General features: G+C 38.9%; 1 protein-coding gene across 4 annotated transcripts in view; it reads right to left on the bottom strand.

Annotated features, from left to right (window-relative positions):
- The window catches only part of UVRAG (UV radiation resistance associated), a 97,007-nt gene that overhangs the window by 20,137 nt on the left and 64,093 nt on the right, over positions 1 to 12,777 (bottom strand). For all 4 annotated transcript variants that reach the window (XM_052812450.1, XM_052812452.1, XM_052812451.1 and 1 more), the window contains one exon: positions 12,042 to 12,120. In XM_052812450.1, the coding sequence (XP_052668410.1) occupies positions 12,042 to 12,120 (79 nt within the window). The remainder of the gene's footprint in view (positions 1 to 12,041; positions 12,121 to 12,777) is intronic.

The following is a 12,777-nucleotide window of genomic DNA, read 5'->3' as shown; positions in this document are numbered from 1 at the left end:
AAGTGTTCTTTCAATCAAGTTTGCAGTATTGGTTAGAAGCCAAGCATTTACATAAGGTTTTTAGAGAATGTCAAATGCTGGGACAGAAATATAAAATGCAAGTTTTAATAAAATGACATAGTTAATTGTTTTACAAGATTCTGGATGACTTTTCAGAGTATGAAGGAGCACTGGCTGGGATTCAGATGACTAAGCACTGCAATAATGAAAACAGAAAGTGTTGTTACAATGCCTGTTGCTATATAAACAACCTTGGGGGATCAGTGAAATAATGCCTGCTGCTATATAAACAGTTGTGTGTGTTTATACCTTTTGGGGGAAATTATAAAGTTTTAGATTATTTGCACTCTTAACATGTTGCTTGCCTTTGTTTTATTAAATCTAGCTAGTTGTTCTAGCTCTGAACAGCTATGTGGGTTTACTGAAAAACCCTTAATCTGCAACATCAGTGAAATACATTGTGGTATCAATTAGCTCTTTAGACCGCATATCTCAAAACTAAACATCTAAAATCCATTTTCATTTTTCATATTTAAAAGACTGTCAGTATAGATCTATCACAGTTTGGAAGTAAGTCTAACCAAGGCTTTTTTTTTTTTTTTTTAAAGCTTCTTGGGGAAATAGGAGAGGAAAAAAAGCAACGTAGCAAGCACCGTGATTATAACAAGTCTTCAAGTCCTCAATCTTGCTTTCAGAAGGAGCAAACAGAGGACTGCCACAGTAGTGACAGCCCTCATCCAAACAAGAGGAAGTGCTCAAATACACAGCTATTTTTATGGAAATGCTGACTCGTATGTTGATATGCCAACGCCTGCCTCTCTCCCCCAAGTGGATTTCCATGCTGTTCAGAGGTCTACCCTGAAAAGCAGATGTTTACTTTGCAATTCTTCTAAGAGTACTAAACTAACATGAAAAACAAGTTACATCAACATCCTTGAAGACCCATGTCCTTCATTAATCCATTGGGCACATGCTTTAAAGTTCCTCAAGCTGACCCAGAGTGCTTAAAAAAAGCCTTCATTAAAACCACCTTAAAGGACTCCCATCACAATTTTGATTTAGCAATAACAAATAAGGCATACAAACAGCAATCAAAGCAGTAACAGGAGATAACTTCGTTTTCTGCTGTCTCTTCAAAGCCTACTTACAATCACACTGTTATTTTTAAAACATGCTTAGTCTAAACTAGCCTGATTTCCCCCACGTTTACAAGGTAGAGGCTGCTATCAGTAAGATATTTTCCTCTTCTTTTACTTTGATCTGTAAGTGATAACTAGCAGTTGAGATGCTGCAAAGTCACTGGTCCAAGACAGTCGATGCTACAGTTAGGAAACGTTGATCTCTCCGTCATGGCTAAGTGTCTGCACACATTAGGTTTGCATGGAGCTCTAACTGATTCAGTTCTCACAAACTGCATCAAATTGATATGGTAACTTTTTCTCACCCACTGGTTCTTGCTACCCCAGGAACAGCCTGTCTCCTTTCCTCTCTCCTCTCAGCCTGGAGAATTTTAATTCACTTCCATCTGAAAGGCAGGGGAAATTCATGCATGAAATCTAAGTACAGGAGTGATTTGGCAGTGACCAGGGAAACTATATTCTCATCTGATAACAGATCCAATTGCCTTCTACCTTCTTTGATTTGCCTTAGAATTATATTAAGCTGCTTCTTCCCCTCACATCCACCAAAATACAAAGTCTGATCGTTATTCAAATACAGCAGCAGCCTGGACGCTAATGCTCAGCAACTTGTAATATTCTGCCAAACATTTATGAAGTAGTTTTCTTCTAATTTTTAAAACTGAAATGTGATAATAGGCAATATGTAATACTGGATTTTGGTTTCACAGCAATAGTGTTTATTGGAGATAGACCACAAGAAAATAAGGAAATAGGAGTACGTGTTTGAGTACATGCAGAACACACTGTAGAACTAAACATTTAGATGAGCCAAAAGCCGCGTTTCCTCCAGGACTCTCTTGCTCATATTCGTGAAACTCTTCCTGAGAGTAAACACAATATCCCTCCAGAGAGATCTCAAACATTAGCCTTCATGGTTCGAGTCTAGTATCCCAGTAAGAATATGGGAAACCATCGTCAAAGACAGGCTGGGGGAAACAGCCACTTACATAAGTAAACTATTCCTGTAAAATTTGGTGGTTTGTGGGCTCGTTATAAAAATAACATATATGGGCCCCCTTGCCCATAAAGGTGCCTCTCATATACCATGACCATTTTACAAAAAGAACATTAAAAAAAAGCAATTTAGAAGATAGAGCAGTTACTGGCCTCAGAACAGTTTCCCTCCTTCCCCAGTGAAGCACTCAAATAACTAAAACCATGTTTACTCTTCAGCTGTAGTCTTGCTGCATTATAGCTTGATGAGATGAAACTATACAGCATAACTTTTCCAGGTTCAGGTCAGAACTTCTTAAAACAGCTCGGTATCACAAAGTGATGTTTATTGGATTATAAGACATGGGCACACTTACTTCCTATGACCTCATTCATCCTGAGCTTTTGTATTAAAAATCATTACATCAGGCACAGAACAAAAGGTCAGATGTGCAAAAGCCAGAAGGAGAAAGACAAGTAACATTTTGTACATCTATCTTAAACACATTTTCTTTATGCATTTAGCTCCCCAAGCGTAATTTTGTGTTGCATGAGAACATCTGATGCTTGCTTTTTACCTATATACACCAAAAGGGCAAGTGTCAGGAGTGCACAGGTAGGTACAGAGAACTCACCCACCTTGTCCTGGCTGGAAATCAGAGTGAATATAGCACAGAGCCAGGCTGAAAGGCTTCATGGCTGCACCGGGGCTCATCCATCAGCTCAGGGGGTGGACGAGCATCCACACCCATCTGCAGATGCCTGTGAACTCCTCTCTGCTAGTGATGAGGTTTTATCACTTGATGACAGTTCACAGCAATATAGTAGAAGTTTCCAAATAAGTTTGGGGAAATTTGCATATGGTGCTACTCACTCCTCCTACATTTGTTCATTACCTTCATATTTTTATAAATCCACTCCAAAACCAGGCAATTCTCCCATTTGGCATCAGTCCAGCTTTACCTTGTACCTTAAGACGTTGCAGGAAAGGAACCTGCAGAATTATTTCAGTGTGCACGAACAATGTGCTCCATTAGGTATTGCAAACTCCAAGTCTTTCAGCTATTTGTTCTTTCATGCTATGTTGGGAAAGCCCTTGTTTTAAAATAGGTAAAATTGAGCTTTCGGCAGTTTTTCTCAAGCATTCATCTGGGTTTGTAAAACCTGCTCCTTCAAGTGACAAGGCCGTTGCTTTGAGAAAGCATTACTCAAAAAGCAAGTGATTCAGGCCATGCCACAGAACCTAAATGTAGGAAGAATTGGGGGATTCTCAGCTCCCAGACCCATGTTTCACCTAAGCCGAACTGCTTCCCAGGTATCCATTACGCTACTTTTAGTAGGCAAAGGAGATTGACTTCTAAATAAGATTAGATTTTGAATCAAAAGGGAAAACCTCTCATTTGAAGAGTATAGAATTAATAGTTTAAACTGTGTAAGGCTTGCTTCCTATCAGGGTAACACCATCATTCAGTGAACACCAAATGGCACTAAGAGACACCAACACTGGAAATCTTTTCTCATATGATGGACGATATTTCAAACTTAAAAGCTGAGGTCAGGGAACATTAAACCAAGGTCTGTTAAGCAACAGCCTTCCTGAAAACAACAAGCAAATTTTATTTGCTAAATTGAACCAGAGCTTGTTTTTTCTATTTACACAATATTAACTTGAGAAATATTCACATGAATTACAAACAAGATAGATACAAACAAAGAAAGATACAATAGCCCCTTTAGTATTTCCAGTCTCTTGAAAAATGAAATACTTTAAAGCTCTGGATTTCCAAGGGTTCTGGACTGATCAAAACGTAAATGAGCCAATACATATCAGACACTTTTATTTTGTTGGAGAATAACTTGCTCTAAACTTCAACCACAGTATATAATAAGCCTGAAAGGCATTTATGGATGATTAAGCAGCTGTCATACCCAAAGCTTTCAAAACAGGATTTGTGCCCTGATGTGCCAAATCCTATGCATAGAAGTATGAGACAAACCCTGCCTCACAGAGTACAAAACATACGTATTAAACTATACAACAGAAGAACAAAGGATGTGGGTGGATGGCAAAGTGAAAATAACAGCAGCTCAGCAAAAAAAGAAAAAAAGTCACAGCTTGTCACTTGCTTGCTAAAGACAGATAAGAGTAATTTTTATGTATTAAAGCAAGCGAGATTTCAGGAAACGATATGCATTTTAGCATGATTTTTTTTTTTTCCCCCATTAAGAGATGGCAACATGGCAGAAAGTGAGAACACTCCTGAAGGAAGAGACAGGCTCACAAATGAGGTCCATGAATTCCACAGGTGTTAACACTTTATATCTGAAAGTCAAGCTTTGTCTCCAGAGCACACACCCTACTCATTAGGAAAAATTATATACTACATCTTTTTCCTACACTAACACATTGTGCCATGCCTTGATAACAGACTTCCCACTTGCCTATCTCTTTCAATTTCGAAATGTAGTGCTTATATATACTACAAAGCAGTTTAAGTTGGCAAATCACATGTGTTTATGTCAGCTTAACTATATCAGGAATCCATTTTCTTTTTGATTACTAAATTTCAGTTCTATTTTAAACACATACTCATTTTTTAAAAAAACTTAGCAGGCTGAAGAGTTAACGCACAGAGATGATGACAGCTACATAGTACACAAGTGATCTAACACCCAGAGCATGCTTGCAGGGGGGTGATCCCCAAAATTATTTGGGAGAATCGACTCTAGGCAAACCTGGTGATGCCACCTCTCCTATTCCACCCAACGACGTTCACCCCACCTCATCTGCTCCGTACTCTCTGCAACCACAGCAAGAAGCACAGCCTCCAGCACTGCCTGGGCTCAAGCTGCAGGTGCGGTGATCAGCACAGGTTGGAGAGCCAAGACCTGCTCCTCCACAGAGCAAGTTAACATTGGCCTTTGCTGATCAGTACAGATTGCCTACAGGCAAGGATAGGCAGGCTTTCATCTGAATGAAAGGGTGACTGTTGTTACAGCTAATCCAGTCTCATTTCAACCTATTTTATCTTGGCATGGGTGATAGGAAAGGAAAAAAAAGAAAGCCTTTCCAACAAGTTTGCAAAAAACATATGTAAATTCCCCAATTCTAAATGATCTGGCTAGGTATCAGCCCATTGCTACCCTAGGAGACTTTCAGGAATGAAACTTCTCCTAAAAGGTTTTGGCTCTATGCAGCTGGAGAAGGTACTTTGTGGTTTTTCAGGTGCAGTCCCTTCCTCTTAACATTAAAATGAATGCTTGGCACTTTACAAGATGAGGACTCAACTCTGGCTTCAACCTGTGCTCTTTCAAGAACACTTTTCCCTATGCAGTTAAATTGGCCACAAATTCAGACAGTGCATTCTTTCTGAACTGTACATTTTATGATCTTAGTTCAGGGGCCTCATAAAAGACGTAGTGTGCAAGTCACAGTATCCTACACTCAAAGGGTCATAACCACTGCATCTACACTGATACCCACAGAACTCTTAAAGACACTTCTGCTTGGTAGTGTTTATTGCCAAAACAAATTTCTAGTCCTAACATTTCTGCCGTTCAACTTCCCATGGAAAAGTTTAATAGTTTCTATTATAAAGTTGATTTTCTCACATGTTTGATCGTCTAATGGAGCCAGAAACTGAACATCTTGCCTCATTTCACATTTAAGAGCTGAATTTCAGTTTAGTTTCTTACATATGGCACTAGTACATAAGCATTCAACTTTTACTCCATGCAGCTATTAGAAAGATATCAGTTTGACTGCAACTAGAATATGTCAAGAAGTATTTTGCTTTTCTTCTATGCTTCTGTAAATGTTACTTACCTCGTGCATTAGACAAGCAACTGAACCAAAAAGCACCATTCCCACGAGAGTAGCATTGGCTGATCGACATCTCTAGCAGGTTACATAAAGCACATAAATGTTGTCTGCCACCATGTGGACACAGCAACTCTGGACACTTGAAAGGAAGGCTAGACACAAGTTACTTGCTTGGATCTGTATTGCATTGATGTGAAAACAAACATCCTTGGGGGAGCTGACAAAAGATTGAGTGATTTTTTTCATGTCAAATAGCAAAGTTCATCTGTTGCTAATGACTGTCAGATGAAAGCAGAACTATTCTTTGGCCAGGTCTGAGCAAATCATGCCAATGTGCATAGGAGTATCAGTCTAACATCACTCAATAGTTGTCTGACAAAACAAATCAGGGCTGGATCAGAAGAGAAACCTTGCCTTGTGAGGCGATCGTAAGCACGCATTCAGCCTGAACAGAAGAAAACCCAAAACAAACCTTAACTCATGCAGCATAACAAATCAAAAAGATTTCACAAAACCCGGGAGTGATGCCTGGAAGGTATGCTCCAACTGCCACCAACTGCAGAGCCTCCCTGACAAACACCAGCAATGAACTGGGGTAAGACTAGACATATTCACTCCTTAGCTTGGCTCTAGGAAATCAAGGAGTTGTAGAACAGTCCAAATTATTTGATACCTGGTTTTGCAAGTCTCCTTTCAAGTGCCAATAATTTAGACAAGGACAGAAAACCACTTCTGAGGCCACCTCCCCTAAAGCCAGATGGAGGTAGTGACCAAGGTCACAGCAGCAACAAGACTAAAAGGGGTCTCGCACTGATCACAGTTCTGGCCTATGGTTCCATGGCGAAGCTGGGCTGAGACTCAGAATAAGAAATCCAGAAGATCAAGAGACAAATTAACTTCCACCCCCTTCGGTGGCTGACTGAAATACCAAATCATCATTTGATACTCAGAGCTGCAAATAAGCTGATTGTTCCGTGAAAGAAAATAGCTGCAGTAACTCCCCTTCTAACCAGGACCAGAAGAAACTAGCTCTACAGCTGTAACGCAATTATTTCCTCTCCAAGCAATCTTGCAACTGGACGAGGAATAGTGCCTGTCAAGTATCGTGCAAGAGACTACCTTGTGAATACCTAAAGGAATTAGAAGTTTCATGAACAAGATGCTCATGCTCTCTTCAATGGCTATGGGTTAGAAATAATGACCAATACAGGAAAGAAACCACGTAATATCATCTTGTATACAACTTCAGGCCAGGTATTCTCCAGTAGTGACACTGTATATGCTCACCAAGGACTCACCTCAAGGACAGTCACTAAAACAAGATCATCTCTTCATATGTAACGAAGAGCCTACACTGAAGTCAGGCCCAAGCAATCAAGGCTCTGGGAATGAAGGAAAGAGACAGCAAAACAGCAATAAAGCTTCTTTCTTTCTACAGGCCTGAGATTTGAAACTTAAAGCCACTTTACTCTCACCCCCACACACTCTAAGGTTAAAAAAAAATTTTAAAGAACTGAGAGGAAAAAACCTGGAGAGCCAAGACCACTACTCAGGGACTTGTGAGAGCTCAGCTTAGCAAGGTCCATGCCTATGCCTTAGCTGAGCTGTGTGCCACATGCATTACATGTTCAGAGCGATGAGAACTCTGAGAGATGCTAGCTTGCCCATGCTGTGTCCACTTATCACCCACAAAAAACCCCAACTCACAATGCTTCAGGGAGTTCCTAATATTCATCCACTATAACAGGAGGTTTTCATGGTGTAATCTCAACTCCTGTGCTGTGAAAACGAATGCAGGAGTTCATTTCATTCTCCTGCTAAAGCCTCCTCTTCCTCAGATACTCCACACACATCCATAACTTGGCAGCTGCAGAGTTTGTGAGGCCAGCTACCTACTGAATGATCTCCCAGTGCCTAATGCTTTTGAGAGCCAAGCAACTCCCTCGCATTTTTAGCAACTGTATTGTGCTTCACCTTTGAAAATGCTCTGGAATGACAGTGATTTTGTTGTTGTTGATATTATTAGACATAAGTCACTAATTTCCCTTTGAAAAAAATAACACGCTTGTATGTTTGTTAGAGTCAAAGAACTGAAATCTTAACTGGAAATTTATGGTTTTACCTAATATAATCCAACTTAAAAAGCTACTCTGCGAACTTCGTGAGGGATTCAATTCAATTTTACAAATAGAAAATATGGGGATTGAAACAATTTGTGCTCACATACAGATGGAAGTTATTATGAACTCTCAGAATTAACACACATTGTTTTGACTTTGGAATGTAATAGCAAAGCAAGTTTCTCCAAATAAATGCTCTACCAAGCTAGCACTGAGCTGCTTCTAATTCCAGCTGAATTCTCCTGAGTGCAAGATGTGGTTTTCGTTGTTATTATCCTGCTGTTTTACAAAACAGTACCACTTTATCTCTAGAAGAGTTTTTATTTCAGCAATTTTACTTAATATCAACCCAGTCTCACTTCTTCCCCACTCATGTTTCTCCTTGTCGCCAGAACTCCAGGTAATTGTGAAAGGAACAAAAATATAAAAATCTGTGAAACCAGGGAAGCTTATACAAATCCTTTCAAGTATTTCTTTTAAGTTGATACAAGTTTTTCTGGGTTCTTTGTTTCTCACCTACAGCGATCAAGACTTGCATGAATGATTCAAGTAAGGTGATGGAGATCCAAGTTCTTCTCTTAACACTCCAGTAGAGTCAGCACTGTTCCTCCTAGGCACCTCCAATCTTCCACAGCAACCCAGAGGGAATTAAGCCACTGATCTGCATTTATTCATGACAGAATAGTTTGCAGGACTGGTTCTCTGAATTAAGGCCAACACCTTTGGGCCTTAAAAGGATTCCCTCACAGGTTGTGATGGTCTAGAGGTAAAAAAGAGGCAGCTGCTCATTCTCCATCCAAACTTAATTATTTTCACACATTCACATGAACTAAACACACCTGAAAGCTTCTCTCAAAGCAGCCTTAAGATCTTCTAAGAGCTACTTAAATTCAACAGTTCCAGCCTCCAAAGGAACACATAAAGGATTCAAACAATTTCAAGTTTTTAGATCAAGTCAGCCCCTGAGTACAGGAGTTTTGTGATGTATTTCTGCAAGTTATCTACCTGTTCTGCTTTCACAATGGAATTTCCCCTTGGCAGAACTATAAAAAGCTGCAATATTTGACCAAGGATATCAAAACAAAGATGACTACACCAGTTTATATGGACTTCAGTAACACTTTCCTGATTAAATAAGTAGTAGAAGCCTCCCAGAAATTCCGATTTACTTTTATTATGTTTTTATATTCAACAGCATACAATCTCAAGCATTAACATGTGAACCACTGGTGTTGTACAAACCACTTCAAAGTTTGGCCACTGACTTCTCTAGCTTGTACCAGCACCAGCGACCCCATGTAAATTTGGAAACTTTTTTAATACAAATACGTACTTAAAGTCTTCATTTACTTTTATGAGTTTAAACACATGCCAGTGATTTCAGAAACCAACTGCAAGGACTTGGAAGGCAACATGGGTGAGTGACCATGTGTTCAACTGTTCACAGTCCTTTAGAAATAGGACAAGAACAAAATCAGAACGAGAGATTTCAGTAGGTCCAACAGTGGCTAACAACTCAAAGATGACAAGTCTTAAAAACAACAGGAAAACAAGCGAAGTGGTGACAGTTCCTATAAAAACAGTACTACAGGCACAAGTGCCAACTAACCCAGACTACAAGAACTGGGAAGACTACCAACTTGGGCTCAATGAAGACTTCATAATCTCAATCAAGAAAGAAGCACAGAGTGCTTGCATCACATAACTGAACAGCAAACTCCAGCATAGGAACAAAACCATGAAAGGCTGAAAAGCAAAGCAAGCAGCACCACGACTCACAAGTTACAGAATGAACTAATGTATTTACATAAGTAGAGATTAAGGAAAGCATTGATTTGATAGCAAAGGAGAGAGAAAGCTATCAAAGCATTTGAAGGAAAAGAGTATTTAATCCTTCTCTCACTAGTCTTCCCCATGAAAGTCAAGTGTGAACAGCTGGCTGCCATTATTAATACCAGCAACAAAGAGCCACAGTCTAAGTTACATTAACAGCTTGGTTAAGTGAATTTCCAAGATTAGCAGGACTTGATTAACTTCATCTTAAGATATTTTAGCCTTTAAGTAATTTCAGAGCCATTGGAGGTTATCTTCCAAAATACACTAAGCATGGGCAAGATACCAGAAGTCTGGAAAATGGTAAATGCAATCCAAGCTTAAAAAACAAACAACACAAAAAGACTCAGAAGCTTTACTTCAATTTGGGGTAGGGAATGGGGAATGAGTGGTGGAAGAGAGAACTGGAAAAACAAACCAAAAAACCTAGAAACTAAGCATAAAAAAGATCAGATTTTTCAAGAATAAAATTGTCAGACCAATCTAATTTTAAGCCTCACAAACAGGTTTGAAACTAAAATGTCATTTCTGTTGGAATTTAAATAAATCTGGGCACTTTATGGTGTAATATGCTCGCAAGCATGCCAGGAAAATGGGATATTGATAAAGTATGAATGAATACAGAGCAAGTAAGTACTCTTTGGGTGTAGTTAAAACAATGTTTCACTGCTATAAATGGAAGTGCTAGCAAAGCAGGGATCCACCTGAGTCTAGGCTTTACCCCAGTTCTATTCAATATTTTAACTAGGTGAGCTGGAGAGAGAATAGGCTCAGATGCAGACAGCACAAGGCTGAGATAGAGTTCTCAAACCACCTTTCCCCATCTTCTACAGTTACATCACCAAATCAGAAATGTGATTAAAAACAAAAAGGTGCATCTTTAAGGATACATTCAAGGTACAGCGTGTAAAACATGAATTAAACGAGTCACCTGCACAAATTCAGAATGGACTATTTTGCTGCTGTGCAGAAGACTTGGGATGGCTAGTTGCACTGAATCACAAAATTCACCATGTTAGACTGTTAAGAGTACAAACCTATCGGAACATAATGAACTGGAAAAAAATTACAAGACCTGTGAAGCATTTCTCCCATCCTACTCAATGTTTTGAAGGCAACAGTTGCATACTGTATCAAGCTTTGGGCACTACAAGAAAGATGTGGATTCAGATGGAGAATAGGAGACAACAAGAATGCTCAGAAGTTAAGAGACATGACCCATGAGATAACACTTTAAAAATGAAAGGTTATCTTTCAATGCATAAAAGTTTGCAAAGAGGAAGAGACTTAAATAAACATATTATTATAATAAGTGATTATGTGATTAAAGAGAAGCAAGACGGATTTGGATTAGATGTCAGAAAAGACTTTAATGGCCAAGACAGTCAAGCATTGGAACTAAGTAGTACTTCGATCACAGGCTCTCCTTCAGGGAAAATTATACACACATCTACCAGGGATAGCGTATGAGCAGCTGACCCTGCCCTAGGACTAGGCAATCGTCTAAGTGGCCTCCCCAGGTGCCTTTCAGACCAGCTTTTTGAACATTTTCTGAATTCCATACCAAATGTGTTAGCAGCAGGTATTAGTACCATCTCAAATACAAGCTTGTGAACTTGTAAACTCTCATGCATTTGCCAAAGTAAAGGATGATTTTTAAAACACATTAACAGCAAGGAAGTAAGGATGATTAGAGAACTTTTTAATATAAAGTCATACATTTGCAAGACTTCAGATTTTCCAGCTTGTTGTGTTTTCTTATCATAAGTATAGAGGTAGAATACTAGTTAAAGTAATAATACAGCAAAATTGAAGACACAGCAATGAGAATGACATGAATGGATCTTCAAGTATGACAGGATAAAAGTAACAGAAAACATTTGCAATTTTCAAAACAGTGTGTATAGACTATTTGAAAACGAAGAGATTCATTATTAGCTGGCAAGCCTTTCTCTAAGCACCATGCAAGAAAATCTCAAGCACAAAGCTGTAAGTTAAGTGAAAACAATGACTTGAAGAAAACCCCCACTAGTTCAGACGTTCGCCATAGAGAATAGCATCACAAGACAGTAGATGTACACTCACGGCATACTGACACCAAGCAGATAGTAGATATAAATAAAAAAAATTTTAAAATCTCAGTGTACTAACCTGTGCTATATTTTTGTTGAGAAGATATACTCCATATTCAAACTGAAGCTTCTCCCCTCCTTTTGGATATAAAGGAAATCTGATGGGAAAGAAAAAAAGGAAAAAAGAAAAAGGCATGTGAGATGAAATTATTCAGATGCTTAAGTAAACTTTTAAAAAGCCACAGACTCCTTTTCTGAGAAGGTAAAGGTTTAAAAAGCCTCCCTTGCTGACTTCTCCCAGGAACCCTTCTCCACAGGATGTACTTCGGAACCCTCTGCAACTCCAGTCAATCAGCCTTTTAAAAACTGATGTCAAAATTCAGCTAATGAATTACATTTTCTAAAGAATTTTAGGTTTTTAAAAGATGTTTTATGACTCTCCCAGTGCTGCAACATTCCTCTCACTAAGTGAAGCATATTTTAAGAAGCATACAGCATAATACCAGATCCCATGTTATCCCTTTGTATTCAGCCATTTGCATTTGGTTAGCTCATTTCCAAATAGAAATAATCTTTGAAGAAAGGTGTTCTCTTGTGATTGTTATTTTGTGATTGAAAGAGCACAAATCTCTTCACATACAGGAGACATTTGCAGGCTCACTTACCATCACACCAGAACAACACTCAGAGAATATAAGTGATTCCTTTCCTTTCAACAAGCTTCACACGTGCACCAAAGGCTCGAGTCAGTTACAGCATCATAGGTCACACCAGCCCTTGCAAATATTATATTCCTAATGTTTATTTCTCCTATT

This window comes from Harpia harpyja, chromosome 17, assembly GCF_026419915.1.
Source record: "Harpia harpyja isolate bHarHar1 chromosome 17, bHarHar1 primary haplotype, whole genome shotgun sequence".
NCBI lineage: Eukaryota > Metazoa > Chordata > Aves > Accipitriformes > Accipitridae > Harpia > Harpia harpyja.
This window is presented reverse-complemented; position numbering and strand designations above follow the sequence as displayed.